This window comes from Calonectris borealis, chromosome 1 (assembly GCF_964195595.1).
Source record: "Calonectris borealis chromosome 1, bCalBor7.hap1.2, whole genome shotgun sequence".
In the NCBI taxonomy this organism is placed as follows: Eukaryota; Metazoa; Chordata; class Aves; order Procellariiformes; family Procellariidae; genus Calonectris; species Calonectris borealis.
The window spans coordinates 9,546,198-9,566,547 of NC_134312.1; the positions used below are offsets into that span (position 1 = coordinate 9,546,198).

Sequence of the window (20,350 nt, forward strand, 5' to 3'; positions counted from 1 at the left end):
GGTGAAAAATCTAACTCTAAAGACAGTCTGGTTAGGTTTCAAATCCAGGGAGAAATTCAGATAAGGAACTTAGATGTATTAACTTCCTTTGTTTGCTGATAACTTCAAAATACTGAATTCCAGAGTACAGCAAGTACAGTGGGAGCCGGTTATGAGAACTGCTTAGGGTAACCTTCCTCTTAGGATTTGTATATGAGAACAACCTGTCCAGTTCCCCAAGTCGTGGACTTTCCATACCGGACACATGAATGCAACAGATGTGAGATATTTAGAGAGCAACTGGTATACATGCATGCTATGCTAAAATCAGCTCATTTTCCCATTAATTAAAACACACACTTTGTTTTCAGCAAAATAATACTAAAAAAGCATGAAATTCTTTCCAGTGTTTGTTGGGAAATTCAAGAAATTTCCAGTGCTTGCAGTAATTTTCAGTGAAGTGACCCAGGGTCGGTATACAGAAGTGACAAATGTCCTAGTTCTCAGGAAGCAATCCATGGACACCCGCTCTTACGGTATTGGGCTGTGATATTTATGATACTGTCTTATGCAGCAGTGTGACAGTCTTAGTGGATCACTGTCGTATCTTTTCTCAGTGCTCCTTGATCTTACTGTTTTTCTTTGCTTTTCGTTTTTCAGCTATGAACTACTAAGTTCTTCAGAAAAAAAAAGGAAGTCACATTATTGCCATTTTACTGGTGGGAAAATTGAGACCTGACTGTCATGTATAGTAGGGCAATAGCAAAACTGGGATTAGACTGTCTCCTGGTTTACTTTGGTGTTTTTGGATCATGTTGCCCTCTTTACTGTACCGGCTTTATGGTCACATTGGGCTAAGTCATGAATCCTTTTTTTTTTTTTTCATGCAGGGAAGTAGTTTCTCATGAAGGAGAGTTTGTCAGGGGGAGTATATTGCATATGCCAGCGTGACAACGGGTTTACAGCTCAATCTGGCTTTGTTCTTTGGAAGCTGTTCTTTGGAAGCATTCGTATGGGGAATTCATTCATACCAATGAGCTTAAGATTCTGAGTTATGGTCTACATGATTCACAAAGCCTTAATGAGACATTTTGATGCCCAGGAAGCTGTAATTTTATTGCAGAATCAACATCAATATAATAAGTAACTAGTGCATAGAATAAAACAAGGGAAGAAAGCAGACTTCCTCTGGCTGCATCAAGTAGCTGTTTAAAATTAGTGTATTTTCCTCTAGTGTATTTCCTTCTTCGAAATAGGAAGGAAGCAATGCCTTTCTTTACAGGACTCAAATTCAATGAGTGAGTGTTACGAGACATGCTGATCAGCTGATGCCCTTCACTCCAGATGCGGACACATCCTGCTGGTGCTGCATGTACCACTAATAAAACACTTTGGGGTTTCTCGTACCAGAGACTGTACTGATAGAGAAGTGCTGAAGCACGTGTGCAGCATCAAGCACGTGAGAGGCTCCAGTGAAACCCCCAGGGCTGCTGAAAGCCGTCGACCTCAATGGGACACTCAAGTGCTTGCTGCTGGCATGAGCGTGACTATCTTGGGGACATGAAACTGGAAGGAGTCACGTTGGTCAATTGGTCTCACTCCCTGCTATCACCAGCAGCTACCTCACGTAGCAGTTATTCCTTCCATAAGCTGGTCCAAATCTGCTGTAAGGGGCCTTGTGGGATACTTCATGCAACTTCTTTAGCAAGGTCGTTGCTACAGACCAGAACCTCGTTAGTCTGATGTTTCAGATTTATTTATTTTTAATCTACAATCTATATTTATTTATGACCAGCTTATACGCATTTCCTCTGACCGTTTATAATTCTGATCTTTGTAGCCCTTTGATTCTTCCTGCATAATATACTAGTCTTCATTTGTATTAGTGGTGCTTCCCAACTTTGTGTCATCTGCACATGTTGCAGAGTGCTGGGTTTTTGCCAAGGCTACTGAAGGGTGTACAAAATAGGTTGAGCTCTGACACTATTTCTTGAGGAACTCCATGAGTAACTTTCTACCACAAGCTCTTTACTTAGCAGATCATTTTTTCTTGTAATAATGCCTATTTTTGCCAGCTGAGCTAATCAGGTTCCATATGGCAGCTTATGAAATACTTAATTGGAGCCCTGATGAAGAGGAGCTCTACCACATTAATGTAGTATGCAATTCAGCTATGTTATTAAAGAAAAGTACAATATTAGGGTGGAATAATGGCTGTTTACCAGGTTATATTGCCTTTTGTACTATAATCCATTTTCATTGGAAACTTAAGTTATTCCTTTCCTAACTAAAAATTTGTTTTGAAGCCTTACAAACAGGTGAACTAAGACCAATAAGTCTGTAATTTGCTTAGATATCTTGTGTTCCTCCTCTTTTGTATTGTGACAATATATAGTATTTTCCACTCTTTTGGTAAAGACCTGCATCATCCCATCATTAGAAATGATTCTTGGAAAAGCTGTAATTTTACACAACAGTTTCTTTGGAATCAGAGTTCACTTTTTTATTCTTGAGACATCACTTCCCCTAAGGATTTATAGTGTGAGAGTTAGCCTAGGAATAAAATTGGATAGAGAAAGATAGATACAGAAAGATGAGGAAAATACTCACTTGTAACCAGTATTGTTAATTCATGACAGATGGCAGCCAAAATGAAACTCTTAGAAGTGAGTCCAGCTATTATTTATATATACATATAATGATATAGATATCATCCATGCATCGATTTATGTATGTAAATAATCTATTTCTTTTTTTTTTAATTTGCTTTTCCCTTTTCATTCCTTTCTTATAATAAAAATGTGTGTTCGGAGGAAGGAAAAATGTTACTTTTAGAAATTACTCTGCTCCTGATCTGAAAAGGACCTTTGTGGTTTTTAATGTTTTGTTTTAATCAGAAATCAATTTCCAGCTACCCTTTAAAGTGATACCTTATCTGCCCTTCAGTTATGTACTACTTAATTTTGTACCTCTGGGAGGTTTTCTTTCACTCTGCTAGCAAAGAACATATTAACTTGCATTTATTAGGAGATTTTAATTTCTTTCCTGTTGCTAAATTTAAGAAAATATTTGTAGAATGATTTAAAAGTAATGGTAAGTTCTTTTTTCTCATATTGGGCCATAGAAGATAAAATAAGGAAATCATGACAGTAGCTGACCTTTGGAATTTTGATGCGGATATTTTGCAAAGAAAATAAACTGAATATTAAGAGAAGAAAATAATCCTGTTTAAGTATATAGTTCATGTATTTCAACTAGTTACATTCTTCCCTTAAATTCAGTAACCCCACTTAGCTGTTCTAAGATTTATCCAGATATTTCAGGTAGAGATGCAACCATGAAATATATTATATATATAATTTGTGCTGTTTGTAGCATGAAATGATTATAATTTTACATGTCAGTGTGGTTGTCACCATTATTATGTATTGTTTGGTTATTTGTGTTTTTTTTTTCTTTCTTTCTTTGAGGTTTTACTTTTTGAGGAATTTAGGAAAAAAACTTTGTTAAATAAGATGTTATGATTGTGAATCCAGCATGTGAACTGAAAAAAATTATGAAACAGAATGACCAATTTCAAAGCATCAAACCATCTACAAACTCAGAGATTTAAATATAAAAGAAACTACTGGAGCATCTAGTCTTACTTTTTGCATATTGTGAAACTAAGTAACTTGTCTGAATAAAATATAATACTAAGATTTAATTTCACCCCCTACAGAAAAGTCAACACAGATGCATGTAAATAAGCTTATGCACGTGAAAATTCAGTGAGACTATTTACATGTGTAAAGTTACTTGCCTGTCAGTGTTTGAGGGAACCAGACCGTGGTACCGTTACACAACATGTGATCTAATAAAAAATTAAGTTTATGCTTTCTTGCTCAGCACATTGGCTCATTATTTATTATACAATTTTCTTGACCTATTACAATTTAGAACTGACAGTTTCTGGGAACCTCTCATTTCTCATATGGAAAGCAAATAAATATCACTTTAACTCCCCCATATATAATTGCAAATTGATTTTAAAATTGGATCACTTAGCTTCACTTTTCATTGTCTAATGTGGCCTTGTATAATGCTAAATACTGAGGTTGTTGAGTAGCCAGAAAGTAAAACAATTGATTTTTTAATGATAATTGACTGTGGTCAATTATCATAGAAAAGGGGGTGTGTATATCTCAGCCTTGTACGACAAACACTATTTCCCATAAGGAATCTGTTGAAGAATTGAGGGTAGAGTTGAGTCCATTAATACGTGTGATGCCTTCAAGCAGATGTCTTTGAATGTAACTGGGTCTCCAAAAGCAGGGGTCTGGTTTTTCTGTGTAGTTGGCAAGGAGAGCTGGGCATTTTCAAAAGCCTACAGAGGGACATCTTGTTTATCTAATTGGATACCTAAACTTTGGCCAAAAGTCTCCGAAAACCCTCAAAGACCTCTAGCCTTTTCTGTTACTGATACAGGGATCTTGGGCAGAATTGGACATAAAGTTTATGTATAAGACAACTGAAAATCAGATCTCAGCTTAAGTCTCCTTGGCAAAATGTATTTGGAGATCCATGATCTTATATTCCTTCAGCTGTTCCTTTTCATCAGCTTTTCTTCACCAACACCTCTTAAGTCTCAGCTTTCCTCCTTAACCCAGTGGCACTTGCGCCAGACCAGTGCTACAAGCAAGACTCATCCCATTCTGCCCAGGCAGAAACCAGATGAGTTCACTGGTGCTACCTTCAGCTCTTCCCAATGGCTTTGCAATGTTCCTGATGCTTTCCTCCGTACTTTCTGGCATTGTACACTGTGTAATCCAGACGCACTGGCACGGCTGGTTTCAGATTGCGTTTTCCTACCTGGATGCTATCACGACATCATTCTGAGAAAATGCTCTGGGAAAGTAAATTTGTGCTCTGGTGCTGAGTTGATGTTATACTGCCTTATCTCTGACTTTAAGTAAATATTGCTGTAAAGGGTTAAGGTCTAAGTAACTTAAAATACATTATCTTTACTAAGAGCGTCTAATCAGAAAGGTAACTATAAATTCACTTGAGAGGAAATTAATTTCCTTGTGTAAAGCCAATATATCCATTTTCACTGGGAAGAGAAGAGGAAGAATTGAAATAAAAAGACTGTTTCCGGATTAAGAGGAAATTGACTGTAGATTTTGGACAGTGAAAAAAAGCTGTTTGACACAGGACACACTTTAGCTTTCCTTACCAGTGTGGGACTGAGCCTGTGTATGTGGCAAGCCACATCCTACAAGATGCCAACAGCTGGGTGAGAGAAAGGGAATATTACAGCGGTTAACTCCTCTTGCATGTGGTTGAGTTGTGCATCCTTCCTTGATGATTTTTTTCTAATGCATATTATAATTATTTATTCCTATATATTTCACTATTTAAGATTTTAGAAAGTCTGATTTGAGACTCAACACTACTCTAAAGCACCTGTGACTACTAGTAATCTGCATACTGGTTCCTGGGACTTGAGACAATTTCCTAACCAATATTTGCTCAAAAATTAGTGTGATTTGTTGTTGTTGTTAATATTAGTCATGAGAAATGGCTCTAGCTTTGTCTTGTCAAAATAAGAAGGAAAAAAGATCCATCTTTAGCATGGAAGACTTTGTATTTAACTTCTATTTTGAATTTAATAGAATCAAACATACACTCAATAATATCCACTTTTGACTGTTTAATTGAAATCAATGAGCCAGAACCTGAGCTGTTGTTTGTTGATATTTCTTCACTAACATAATTGGGGTTACAGTAAGTGATAGTAATTAGTCATCCGGCTCCATCTACACCAAAACCTAGTTTATAGAATTCTGCAGTGCAGATAAAAGAAGAAACAGTAATAATATATGCTAGCAATTATCTAAGATTCTCCTCTAAACTTCTATGTAATTTTCTCAGTAAACTCAGTTAGTGTTGATGGGTGACATTTTTAAACCGTGTGCTGTTGATTTCTGTCAAATGTACTTTTTGTTCTATTAATTTCCCTTAAGCTACCTTTGGTTTTTTGAACAAAACTTCTTTTCATTTGAAAATTGGCAGTAACAGCTTAGTATTTTTTTATAAGGGCTTTGCCAAGTTCACCGGACCAAATTCATCACAAAAGTAATTTGCCCTGTTTTGCAGTCAGTTTAGTTTCAAGATGATTTGGCTCATCATATCTTTGAGAAAAACACACAATTCATAATGGTGACAAGGTGTGCTAACCAGATCAACTCAGTACTTTTTAAAAGTACATATAGCCAATGAAGAAACGAACAAAGAACAGGGGTTTTGATTTAAAGCCTCTTCACTTTTTGTGATGGAACCCTGGATTTCAAAGTCATGTTCATTTGAATTTACATGCAAATTCCTTCAACATGCATAAATTTGTTTTAACTGTTCATTCAAGGAAATAGTTAAACTACAGTCACAGGACAATTTATAATATTCATAACCTTTGTCTTATTTTAACTGTGTTACAGATTTACTGGCCTGCAGCAAAAGAAAAGGTAGAATTATGCAAATTAGCTGGAAAAGATGCCCATGTAAGTATGGTATATATTCTTTTATTATTGCTGTGAACATTGTATATCTGTGTATTTGTTTCTAAATGCACAAAATGGGTTAGTAAGTTGTTGTTGTTACGCTTTTTTCCTGAACTAATGAACTAAGTGCTTTCTCTTCATTAAAAAAAAGGTTACACTTCTGTTTTTTTCTTTAAATGTTAATGATTCAAGAAAAAATATTCAGTATTGCAAGCAGCAATCATGCTAAGCCATCCTTGTATGTAATAAATGCCATTGAGAGATGAATGGACTTTCCTTTGAAATGTATCCCAGGCGATACTCCCCTGAAATCCTTTCTTTCCCATCAAACTGCTTCTTTTTTCTTGGGAATATCCTGAATGTAACTTCATTACAATTCATTAATGAAATAGAGTAGCAGAGCAGAGTACAAATTAACTTAATTTGCAGACAGCTGCAGTTAAGGTTAAAACAAAATCTCAGACTCATTAGCTTTTCCCTGGAACCACAAGTCTTGTTTAGGAAGTCTCTTCAGGAAGTGTGTTTAAAGTGCATTCATATATACTATTAAACTTTCGTATCTCTTTTGCATAGCACAGATTACATCATATGTCTAGAGCCCATTATAAATGTAAACATTTCCTGGCTGTATAATAAAATTTCTTCCTTTTCTCTCCACAAATCTTGTGGTTTCTATCCAGCTTGTCTGTTACCAAGGTGGACTCCAGCTCAAAACACTCTCTCAACTCTCTGCCTGAGGAATTTCAACTTTTTATCCTGACTTATTGCTACCCTTATCTTTACAGCAGACAAAACCTAAACAACACCTCTGCTGAGCACTGGGAAAATTCTGATACTGGTCTATATGGAGGATTTGTGCTGATCTATTTCTACACTAAGACAAAAGGAAAGGGACCAGAAAGGGGAATATTTGTTTTGGACATAGATCATAAATATCTCCTTTTTGCTTCCTACATTGTCTCTGCAGATTGCCTCTCACTTAGGTGTAGGGTGGTAGCTTGAACGTATGAATAGCTCCTGTGTATCCCCTCCTATGTACTTTGTTATATGTTTATGTATTTAATTTTGGGGAAGCCTGCAACAAGCCTTTCCTACCACCCCATGTAGCACCCTTGCAGTGTGCAGCAGTTGCCTGTGCTACTTACCAGCAAGGACCAAGCCCAACTACAGCCAGAACTGACCCAAGCAACCCACAGGGCTCAGAAATGCCCAAATAAAAGTGACCAGTAGGATGTGGTTGGTGCAAAGAGAATTCACTCATGCACAAAACATACCCTTGGAAGTATGTTGAAGGCCTTCAGTCCGCCACAATGATTTCTATCGTGTAATCTTTGGTGTTAAAGCTTGCGCAGAACCCTGAATTGGGAGCAAAGGCAGGAGGGTGGTAGCCAGACTAACCCAGTGGCTCTCCGACCTCTGCCCAGTTGTTGACAGAGGTTGTTTCCTGCAACACAGGCTGAGCAGATATCCTCCAAACTATGCTGTAACCACATAGCTTCTTCTGGCTGTAAGCATTGTAGCAGAATTAGGCTTGCAAGTCTGATTGATGAACTGCTTAGTAGATAGCCACTGCAAAATTGTAGCCATCACAACACAACTTTGAACTACTTAGTAAACAGTCTCTGCTACAGTAGTTTTGAGTTTAAATACACCAATACTATGGTTACAACCTAGTACAATGTATAATGTGAAAGAGAAGAATAAACATGAAAATTAACCTTTCTCTTTCTTTTCCCAATAGACAGAATGTGCCAATTTTATCAGGGTTCTCCAGCCTTACAACCGAACCCATGTTTATGTCTGTGGCACAGGAGCATTTCACCCTCTCTGTGGATACATTGAACTTGGAACTCACAAAGAGGTAATTTATTTTCCTCACTACTCTGACATGTCAAGGAATAACCCTCATCTTGTTTAGCATTCATCATAGATTGGAAAATACTATGCGAGTGTGTAAAAAATGAACTGACAGCAGCTTGCATAAATAACAGGGTAAATGGTGGATTTTGCAGGTCAGATGGGAACTCATGTTCTCACATTTGATGTGTGCATATCGCTTTTGAACAAAGCACTTTCCTCAGTAAGACTTAATACACAAAGTTCTTCAGAATGACACTTTCATATGATTAACTAAGTGAGGAGCACATTTAACCCAGATGTCTTTCTTTCTAGTAAGTCATTTCTGCACATAATTTCTGCTTACATACACACACACGCATGCAGAGTTCAAGATGACACTTGTAGTTCTATTTTTTAATGTATATATACCCTTGGTCCACAGAGATGGTTTCCTATTCCTTGTGCATGACAGTAATACAGAGATTGTAAATGGTCTCTGAGCCTGAGTCCAAGGACGGCATCTCCAGACTTTGCAGATGGTTTGCAGCCCTGTCGCTAAGTAGATGTTGGGTGTCCTCCATCACTAGTGGCGTATTCCTGAACTGAAGTTAGCAGCTGATTGGTCTTCATTTGCTGGTGACAAAGAAATCTCTATGCTAAGTGGCAAATGTTTGAGACCTAACCCCCACAACAGAAGCATTTTGGTGTTGTGTCAAGCAGCCACTTAGTACACAAGTCTCTTTTTAACTCCTATATATATAACACCTTGGCTATATTTATAACACTGGCTCTGTTCTCAGTCGGCATCAAGATGTGACCTGTCTGGCCGCTTGCCTGAGGTGCAGGCTTCCTATGCTGCTATAGAAATAGCTTTCTCTTTTCTTCGGGTCTCAGTGAAATTCTAGAATATAAGAAATGAGGTCTAATGATATGTTATTAAATGCGATAACTTGAAATATGTACACATTGGAGTTACTCTGACATAAGGAATCAAGGGCAGATGCTCACAAAAAAAAAGAAAAAAAAGGAAAAAAAAAAAAAGAAAAATACTTATTAATGCTTGCCCAGGCTGAGATCCATCCTTATATTCCACACAATCTGCGGGTTGGTTGACCAGCCCAGAGGGGCTGCCTATGTTACAGAAAACTGAAGCTGCCTTAAATCTGTGATGTTCTTTCCCTAATAAGCCATTAATGCTCCTGGTATTGTTTGGTATATGCTGTATAATTGGGCTTGCAAAGAAATAATTTTGTAGGCATCTTTGCTTCCCTACTTTAAATATTCTAGTTGAAGCAACTGAAATTTTAGATCCCTTGTATCATGCTGATTCCTTAGCTTGAAGGATCAAATACACAGCTGAATTGAACAGAACAGTTCTCAGCAAGAGTATAAGTAAGGCTCTGGTTTACCTCTGGGTCATTAGCAAGATTCCTTATTCACTCTATCGTTGCACCTTTAACTACTTAATTTGTGAAGGTTGTTTTCATCAGACATTATGAAATTATGGATTTGGTCTGATTGTTCAGTCCGGCAGCCAGTCTAGACAAGGGGTCTCTTTCGACTAGACATGACCAATTACCTTATGAGAGGAAATGGAAGAAGAATCCCGGTATTGTATTTCCTAATCCCCTCACTGTCTCCCAGTCCTGCCTCTCCTGCATTCCTCCTGGTTGCTCAGCTGCAGTGGTAGATTGGACAGTGTTCAGCACTACTCATGCCTCTCCTGATGGTGCATCTCTTCTACAACCTCCTACTGAATTAAGAGCTTTGAATGGCATCAGGCATATTTTCCCTTTCCTTCTTGAACCCCAGACACCTTACAGCCACTGTCCTTGCCCTGCTGCTCCAGATAAATGTGACAAGGCAGGAGGGTGCTGAGGACAGGCCCATTGACCTGAATTTGACAGACAGATGAAATCGTCTCCTGGTTGTAGGAACTGAAGTCAGGAGTCTTACGTGGTAATTCAAAGCACTTTTATCGCAGATCTGTTCTTTTAGTCTTTTTTTTTTTCTTTTATTTCCCCTTTTTTTTCTTTTTCTTTGTCTCTGGGTTGTGAGAATGGATAATGGATGTTCGGTAATTAGCAACCTCTCCAGGAAGCTGTGGGCTGCTTGGGAGAGGCAGGGCCTGAGAGAGCCTCACGGAGGCTGGGAGCCCAGGCAGTGCCCCGCTGCCCTTTGAAAGCTGCTGGTGGATCTGCCCAGTGGTCTGCTGGCCAGTGACAGTGCTGTGAAAAGAGAGAGGAAAACGGTGCGGATCAGGTGACTCCAAACCACAGCACACACCGCTTCTGAAGCAGTACAAATCCCCTACGGGATCACACAATTAAAGGGGATTAAAGTCCTAGCCTTGCTATTGCTGAAGTCGCTGCCAAAACTTCTCTTGGCCGGTGAAGAAGAGGCTTGGCCCGGTTGGTGCTGTCAGCCACAGCTCTCCAAGGGATGCTCTTTTCTTTGAAAGCTTTGTCCGCAGTGAAAGCAGGAGGTTAATTCTGTGTGAATGCCTGGTAGTGTCCATTAGTTTGTCTGGGTGAAGTCTGAAATATCTGATGTTGCTCTATGAAGCCCTCAGTCCCCTGAGTACTGCTGGACTTGGAGACAGCCCCTTGGCATGTGATACAGCAAGGGTCCTCTGAGTAGCTCAGGATTGCACATCTTAGAAGAAAGGAGAATGGGACACTAACATAGCATTGTCAGCAAAAAAAATGTTTAATTTTTTAATTTAGTTTTGTCCTTGGTGTGCTCTGATCCACTTTAGCCTGAGAATTTGGTTTACCTGATATCCCACAAGTTTGGGAAGATAGCAAGGGTTGTTTGATGATTAAATTCTGCTCTCTATCAGCCAGGATTGCTGGAGGAAATGGAATTTATGTTCATAGATTGGAATTGATTTTTCTTTCCTCTTAAGGAGCTTAATTATTCAATATCCTGGGCTTTTGTCATCTAAGCCTCGAGAATTTAGGAGACACCTCAATGAAATAGAAAGGTTTGATCATTCATAATCTGATGTACATTAAGGATGAATTGAATTAATGTGTTGTGAAGTCTGAGCCTATGTGGCCATCGTTGGGCATACTTAGCTGTCATTTGTACTCTTCAGTCTTCTTGCAAGGCGAAGGTATAGAAACAAATAATTAAAGAAACAAACTTTTTAAAGTAATTGTTTAAATCATGGAGATGTTTGGGGTTTTTTTACACTAACTTCAAAAGTTATGTCTCTACAGTAGACATTAAACCCACAATGATTTGATTCCTGAAGGCTAGTGGGACTTTAAATATCACTGTAGGTAGGAGAGGATGTTAGCAGTACTTCTGTAGGCAATCTCCCTTCTCTAACAGTGGCAGAATTCTGAAAATCAAGTCTCTATATCTGCAAAGACTTCTCTTTGCTCCTCTGAACAATCAATTTGCCTTCACAAGGACTCACTGCGGGTTTCAGGTTAAGCGTGCTTTTAGGAAGAAACAAGTAAAAGCATCCATTTTGGCAATTCAAAACTATAGTAAAACTTCAAATTACTGCTTACAACAATTGAGTTGTTGATTGCCCACTGAAAACATCAGAAATAGTTTTTAAATAATTTCTTTTCTTTATCTTCCTCTATGCCCTTGTTCTGTGACCCAGGAATTAATCACAGTGTATTTGGGAACTGCAAGGAAGGATCTATTCTGATATCTCTTGTATCATTAGCCTTGTTAAAAATAACAAGAGAGAGCATATGCTGCTTTCATTTAAAAGGGGCTGAACTGTGTCTGCCACGAACATTATTCAGCAGTCCCTGGAGAAATTTAGGAGTCAGCCAGAATCCCTTCTGGGTCTCCTGTTGCAACACACTCTATCAGCACTTTCCCAAATAGAAGCCAGTGCCTTTTAAGTACAATCCAGCTTTTAATTTGAGTAGAAATGAACAATGCATCTTTTTTTCTGAAAATAATTGTATTTTTTTAAGATTTGTGTTTTACTATAGAGTGAACAGGATACGTTAAAACAAAGAGTGAAAAAAATCCAGATATAAAACAGAGACATGGATTGTAAATATCGATGCTGAGATGACAACTGTGCGATCTAATACACCTTCACTTCATATGTTAGCAGAACAGTTCGTCTAAGTGAGTTTTTCTCTGTAGCCACACGAGGATAACGAATATGTGTTTATTCTCAGGAAATGGTATTCCGGCTGGATACTCAGAACTTGGAGTCTGGCAGGTTGAAATGCCCTTTTGATCCTCAGCAGCCATTTGCTTCAGTGATGGCAGGTAAGAAACCATCAGAGCCAGGTGCTCCTCTCAAACGTGTGGTGGCTTTGTACGCGAGCCTGGGGTCAGAGGCTCAGCAGATGCCGTCGTTGGAGCTCCTCTGGCATTAGCCATGTTTCTGATGCTGGTTTGTGTTCTCGGAGCTGAGGGAATCTTCAGTCTGCAGACACCAAAGAGCTGGAAATACAGCAACACAAACAGAGACATTTGAGGGGCCGTGAAGCCTCTGGCCAGTTGAGCAGGAAGGTGGTTTCATCCTCACCCAGTCATTTCTCCTTTAAGAGGACAACAACAAAAAAACCCCACATGGACGGACAATGTTCCAAGCGCTTCTAGGCCTCTTTCTGCAATTATCAATATGTTCTGCCTTTTGAAGTCTGCTGACATCCACTATTTCCATAAATACATTTTTGAGGTTTCTATTTACTCGAGTAGCCACTTCTGAAGCTGGAAGCCTAGGAACAAGATAGTGCAATCTGCCTGCTGTGTGCATCGCAGCGCTGTGTGGTCTGACATTTGGTGCCGAGGAATGTCAGCTTGACCTCTGGATTTCAAATCACTGTAAGAGCCACTTTTGTCATGGTTTGGTTCATAGCTTTGGACAATTTTCATTTAACTTGTCCATCAAGCATATGAATACAAGATAAGAGTGAAGCACCATGACGTTTTCATTTACAACCAAAGAGCAGTGGTGACAATGCTTTGAAGTATCGGTCACTCTGTGTTATAAAAAGAATATGACTAATGTTCAGTCTTTATTCTCAGATAATAAGATAGATGATTTGTGATTCTGACCCAACAGATGGGGCAGGACTTCCTTTATTAAAAACAATAGATTAAAGCCAGCGCTTATTCTTCTCAGGGACCCCTAGTCATTTAATGACCGTGAAGTCTATTTTTAAAATGGGATTCTAGAAACTTTAACTTTTTTTTTCTTTTTTTTTCTTAAATGCAATAGAACTCCATGATTTATTATTGCATTGGCTAATTTCAGTAGCACTCTAGTGCTTTGACTGCTCTATTAAATCTTGTGAAATGAAGAAGCTGCCATCTTTTAGCTAACTAAAACATGAACTTCAGTACATAGGCATTTTCAGGCTAGATAAAATTAATGGTCGGGGTATTCTGACACTCTGACTGTGCCTGGTGTCAAGTGCTTCTCAATACTGTACAAGCAGCATTGTAAAGAGTTACAGGCCTGACCAGAGAATGCGTTCTTGGCCTATCTTTTGACGATTACTTTATTCCCAAAAGTACTAGAGCAGTATAGCTCATGGATAAGATACTGCACTGGGATGCAGGGGAGCTCAGTTCTTGTCTCTGCCACTGGCGAGAGGAGTAACCTTTGGCATGTCACTTCTCTCTACCTAGTTTTATTTATCTGCTAAATGGCGGTAAATATTACTTGTACCATTCAGAAAGCACTTTGTAATCAGTTATACATATATGAGCTAAATAGTATTTCATTATATTTTCACTCATGTATGTAGGTTAATACAACTGAATAATTTTCATTCTTTGTAGAAATGAGTAATCTCTCTTTGAAATCTACGCAGCATTTTGCCCCAAGTAAATTCCACAGATAAATTTGAAAAGCTAGTCTTTCTGAAGATCTGAAAAATCACCTGGTCATCATCCATCTTCTTTTACAAATTACTGTTCATCAAAACTGTTCTGGAAATAACTAGAACTTGGAATGAGAGATACTAAAAGCTGAGAGAAGTGCTGAAAACGCCTTGTCAGCAGAGCCTAAGCAAGGATGGAGAATTTCTGTTAGCCCTTCAGATTTATCGATCACTGAGTGCCTGTCAGTTAGCAAACACCAATTACCCTGCCCATTCCTCATTATGACAAATACCTTTCAGAAAGCGCTATTGTTTCTTTACAAAGGCGACATGCTGTCTGAAAGATGTGCTTTCCAAAACTGTCATGGAAATAATACCTCAGTAACAATAATGATGAGGAAAAAAGAAAGCTGATAGATTTTTTTGGCCAAATAAAGTGCTTGTGGATCGTGGGTTGTGGTTGAGTTTTTTTTTTTTTCCCCCTTGATCTTATTTTTTTAAGTGCATTTACATCTTTTGCAAATGAAAACACACAACATCTATGTTGGATGGTATTAATTCTGCATTCACTCTCAACAAAGGACTTCTCTCTAAAAGGTCTTGTGAAATGTTTCCACTCAGAATACCAGAAAACCTGGAGAAGCAACTCCTGGAAGGGGATTTTTATGTATCCTATAGCTTTTTATATGATTACTGTTTATGAACCTTTTTTCTTTTTACAAACTCCAGGGATTTATTGTTGCAAGTCATTAAACAAAAGCCAAACTCCTCCAAGCAATAAAAATATCTTGTGTTATTTTGCAGAAAAAAGAGAATTGTAAAATGCACTATGTGGTAAAAAATAATTCACAGTGATGCTGTTTCTTTGCTTCTTTGTAGAAAAGCACTGAAATCTGAAGGAAAACAGAAAATATTGTGCAATTCTTAAGGTTGTGAAGTTTTGCATTGCCCACAAAACTGGCAGAAGACTAAATAGTAACTGCAATTGCAGCAAGCGCACTGTACTATATTATAGATACAGTTTCCTTGTGAGACAAATTCTGGCTGCCTTATTAAGCAAGATGTCTCATTTATTTTAGTGGGACCACTCGCTATGTTAAAATGATCATAATTTGGGTCTGTAGCCATATTCCTACCATTAACATGTTACATAGTTGAGAATAATTCCCATGGTGCCTAAATTCCTCTTTGTGAATGAAGTGTTGGACAGAGATCCCTACAGCAGGAAAGGGCCAAGCTGTGAAGTTCCCATAGTGAAGCATCCATCATGTTTACTAGCTCAAGCCCAGGAGCAGCAAAGCCATCAGAGCTGTGGCAAGTCTGGGACAGAAGAGCTAGCTTGAATCGACAAATGGTCGTGTTCTCACCACGGCCCCCAGGTCCATGGTCAGTGCTCACAGGGCAGGATGCTCAGATCAAATATACCTTCATACCCTTAAAGGCCCAGCACCCATTAAAGCCTGGGGGATTTAATTTTCTGAGTGCCTAAAAGATCTGAAAATTAGACTTGGTCTTCTTTACTTCTCAGGCATATCATTAAAAATATTACCCTCATCTAAATGTAAGTAACTCCACAGAACCCAAAATCCCATTAAAATATAAACCAATAATATGTTAAAACATTAAATTAGTTCATAGGCCAATTAAACACAGGTGTGGTTCACCCAGCAAAACACAAATAGTTTTAATTTTGTTTACCCCACAGCTGTAGAAACCCTATTTCTTTTTCATTTGCAGATGAGTATCTTTATGCTGGAACAGCTTCTGATTTCCTTGGCAAAGACACTGCTCTAACACGTTCTCTGGGCCCTTCTCACGACCACCATTACATCAGAACTGACATTTCTGAACATTACTGGCTTACTGGTAAGATCCCAAACATATGCTGTTGTCATTTGCATTGTCCCTGCCTCTCTGAACTTAATAGGCCCTTTCTTATATATGTCCGGTAACTATAAATATAGATATTGTATCATGGTATCTTTGGATTACGTAGGCTTTTTTTAAAAAAGCTCAGTGGAACAAAAATGCACTTGAGAAAAGTCACAGAGGTGAAAATGCTAATTAAAGAAAGAGTAGGAGCATAAGAGCTAATCATTCTTTCCGTCTTTGATCTATACAACTGTATATAGTCCTGTAATTGGAATAATATCATGACTTCAATGCTTCTATTTCCAGTCTTGTTGGAATAATTTTTTTTTAAACCCTTTTTTCCAATCACTTGTTAAAAGCTCTTCCCTACAGCATGTTGAAATGACAGACTAGAAATTCCATGTTTTTAGGTAGGAGGTCTTTTTTTTTTTTCTTTTCCTTTTTTGAGGGGGAAAAATACCCTTTGTTGCTGTGAGGATCATTTTAAAACCACTAAGGGCACCCTAAAATAGCTTCCCAAGCAAAACACTGCTTTTTCTTGCCTGTTAGAAAACATTCTGAGCTAGTAAACCCTCTAAAAAACTGGCCGCATTTACACCCAGTCAGTCTCAAACCACACACAGAGTAACATGGAAAACTTCTCTCACAAGCTAACCCTGCTCAATTAAAGCATCCCCCTTTTAGCCGTCAACTGTCTTTAAAGATGTGGCAACACTGGCCCTGATTCAGGATGCCTGTGCAACTATTATGGGTGTATTGTAAAGCCAGGGCCTGCTGACCACAGGGCTAAGTTGTCTTCCCAGCAGACAACTTCTGAAAGGGATAATTTTGCCTCTTAACCCTTTGAGACCTCAACAAGAGGAAGTGTTCTTTTTTCCATTATTTTTTTTTTCCTACTCCTTCTCTCCCTTCTTCTAAGCTGTTGCCTTACGTTTCTGTCTAGATGTAACTCCATAACCTCAGGATTTCTTCTGGGAGATGAGGAGGAAAGGAGAAGCCACTTAAAGTCATTTTACCTTTCCGAATAGGAGCGGTCCTTCAGGCAGATAGAAAAATCCCACATCTGACCCTTCTGACCTATCCCACTTTCACCTCCTGTGCTCAAAACCTTTCTTGTCCCACCTTTCCTATCTCCTACTTCTCATTTCTACACATCTCTTGTGCAATGTAGACCAGAAATGGGCTGTAAGCGATATGGACCAGGATGGGTCCTTCTAGCAGGCAGTTCTCTAACTGTAACTAACCGTGCAACTGAATATCCAATTTTATTACTGGCGGCCTGCCGATGCCCAGCATGGAAAGATGGTTGGGGTAGCTGCTTTCCTAAGGGATGCTATAATATCCTAAAAAGAAAGATTTACTGCAGTTTGATCCTGAGGAGCATCTGGTGTTATCATTAGTATAGATCCATCTTGATGAGCATTACAGGGTTCAGTTCCTAGCCCAAAAGAACTTATAGCTTAAATATCCAGCTCCAAACATTTCTTTATGCTATTAATGTTTCTTCATGAGCAGTTTGAGGCAAGGGAACAGTACAAGAACACAGGATAAACTAAAGGTTTGAGAACTGTATGTGTTTTAGTTTGGAGGCTGGGTGGGGGGTGTCTGCCTTTCTTCTTTCTTTTAGATTGATTCATTTTTTATTCTGTTTCACTTAAAGCATCTGTATTTGTGAAAGTTTTCTAAGGAGAATAATATATTAATATGTCTGGGTTTGAAAAACTGCTTTAGTGTGTTAGACTGTGATGTGAAAATTACCTCACACTGTATAAACACTGAAGACCCCATATATTCTTCAGGTTTACCCTGTTTCCAACCATATAAAAAACTACAGCCACACTCTGTCTAAGACTTCACATACACAATCCATGCAGTGTTATACTAAGAGGCATAGATATAAACTTGGTGCTTTTAATATTTTGAAACGGTCTTCTTAAGGTTGGAGAAAATTTTGAATGCAACTCTAAATGATGAGATCATTTCTGCAATAAGCCATAGGGTAGCCAATATATTTATGGTTTATTGTGTAACATTACCAATTACATACATTTGTGCTTTCAGCCGATATTGGTATAAAGAAAATATTTGCTTGATTTCAGATTTAAAACTCCCATCTCATCTAAATCCCCTCTTCCCTAAATCTACTACCCATTTACCAAGCATGTGTTAGACCTCCAGGAAAAGTTGTACATACTTGAGTAATTGTACAATTAGAAATAAATTATTTCCAGGCGTGCCTCATGTTTTACTTAGGATAAGCATAAAATGTATAACTTGCTATTTTCCAGAGGGCTGAGGAAGTTTTGCTGTAATGCACCTTAATATTTTTAAAGTTTAGTCTTACTCTGTTTCTGGAAACAGAATTATCCTTTCCTGAGGGAAGGGAGGGAAAGACAAAGCATAAGGGAAAAATGCGTAGGATACTTTCCAGTTCCTTGCAGGGCATCTCTATCTTGACTAATTAAGACATGTCTTAATCTCAATGACTGAATAGCAACTCTACAATGGAGAAAGGGAGGAAGGCAGCTAATCTTTCCCATGACTCATGCTCACACAGGCTCACACTCCTGTGCCGTGGCACTGAAGGCAGAGGGGATGCTGCCTCTGCTCAGACTTCAGCCCTTCTCCTGCAGAGGTGAAGAATCGGGCCGCTGACGGGAGCTGCCTCACCCGTGGCCGGGGCAGGGGATGAGGCACGTGGGGCTGGTGGCCCCCCTCTGGATGGCAAAGCCACCCGCTGGAACCACCTCTGCCCCGCTCCAGCCCAGCGGGCAGAGGAGGGCGTCCCGTGGTGGGATACCCGAGCCCTACATACAGGCATGCACTAAACAGCTGCACATTCCTCCCTCCTTTATAGGAAGCTAAAGCCATGGTTGGAATGAATGCTTCCCTGAACTGCATTCATCTTTTCTGAATTTTTTTTTTTTTTTCATTGCAATTTAGTCATCTTTGCCAGGGCAAAGACTTGCAGGCAATGACTTCTTTATATCCTGCGAACTTTGGATGGGATTCAGCTCACTTAGCTCTAAAAGGCAAAAGTTAGCATCCTGTCTGAGCTCAGTCGTTTCGGTTGTCTCCGTCTGTAATTTACAGAGAGAGGTGACGCTTCCAGAGGGTGACTCACCCCACCTATTGTAGGAATCTGTCTTAAAATAGGATTATTCATTGTCACTTTCTTCCTCGTGTCCCTCCCTGAGAGTGGACCTGGATGAGTATAGGTTAGGAGCTTGACTTCTAGACAGTTAAAGGTAAATGAGGTGCACGCTATACTTTGCATTTCATCATGCCACATATTTCTGTTTTGGGTTGCTTTTTCATTTCTTCACGTTCTGGGATTTGCTACTCGTTTGCTGTCCTCTTTTGCTGAGCCTCAGGAGTGTCATTTCTCTGTAGGTCTTACTAAGGCATGCACGGTTGCACTGTCTAAAACTGCTGCTGGCGTTAGAAGGTGGGATAGCCGGCAGGTAACCAACAGCAAACATGACCACTCCAGCGAACCCAGCAGTGAAGGACTAGGTGTAACTGCTCTTCCCACTCGGCCACAAGAGCACGTTTGAAAAAGCACGAGCAACACCTGAATTTATTGTACCATCTATTGTCAGAGCTCGTGATGCCTTTAATCCCGTTTGCTTACATACAATCTAGCCATGAAATTAATATGTGGGAAAACCTTCTATTGAAGCAATTGAGGGGGGACAACTGTGTGTATGGGAAAACAAACAGTGGTTTAATATCATCATCACATAATTTGTTTCCCATGCAAAGAATCCAAAAACCTAATTCACAGTTCGTTTAAACGCACTTTTCTCTGTTGTATGGATGGATTACAAACGATGAGACAAAGATCTCACTTGCAGAACATAATGTGCTTTTCAGATCATGATCTGTTTCATTAAATTGTTTTCAGTCTCTTTGTCTTCATATCTTTTACAGTGTATTTTTGTTTGGATTTAACTTTCAACTTCAGTGTTTTCAATTGTGATTTAAAATCATTAAATATTTGTGTTCCTTTAATTTGTTAGAGATTCTTCTAAATCTGTTCCAGGAATTGGTATTGAGACATTTGTTTTTGCATTTGGCTTGCCAAGTAAAGCAATGAAATTTAATTTTAAAAAAACATATATTCAGCGTTTTGTTCTGTGAATGTGGATTAAAAAAAAAATCTATGTGAAATTCAAAAGCATGCAATAGAAGTATTTCACAGGTTTTCCTATTAAATGGCTATTTAGCTAACTGCATATTTAAGAAACCATACTGGAAGCGTATTTATGTATTTATTCACATTTAGAGATCTAATCTTCA

At 38.8% G+C, this 20,350-nt stretch overlaps 1 protein-coding gene across 7 annotated transcripts in view; it reads left to right on the top strand.

The window, feature by feature from the left end:
• Nucleotides 1-20,350, top strand: part of SEMA3D (semaphorin 3D) — a 151,229-nt gene that overhangs the window by 71,836 nt on the left and 59,043 nt on the right. For all 7 annotated transcript variants that reach the window (XM_075144316.1, XM_075144336.1, XM_075144294.1 and 4 more), the window contains 4 exons: nucleotides 6,456-6,518; nucleotides 8,260-8,379; nucleotides 12,518-12,611; nucleotides 15,914-16,042. In XM_075144316.1, the coding sequence (XP_075000417.1) occupies nucleotides 6,456-6,518; nucleotides 8,260-8,379; nucleotides 12,518-12,611; nucleotides 15,914-16,042 (406 nt within the window). The remainder of the gene's footprint in view (nucleotides 1-6,455; nucleotides 6,519-8,259; nucleotides 8,380-12,517; nucleotides 12,612-15,913; nucleotides 16,043-20,350) is intronic.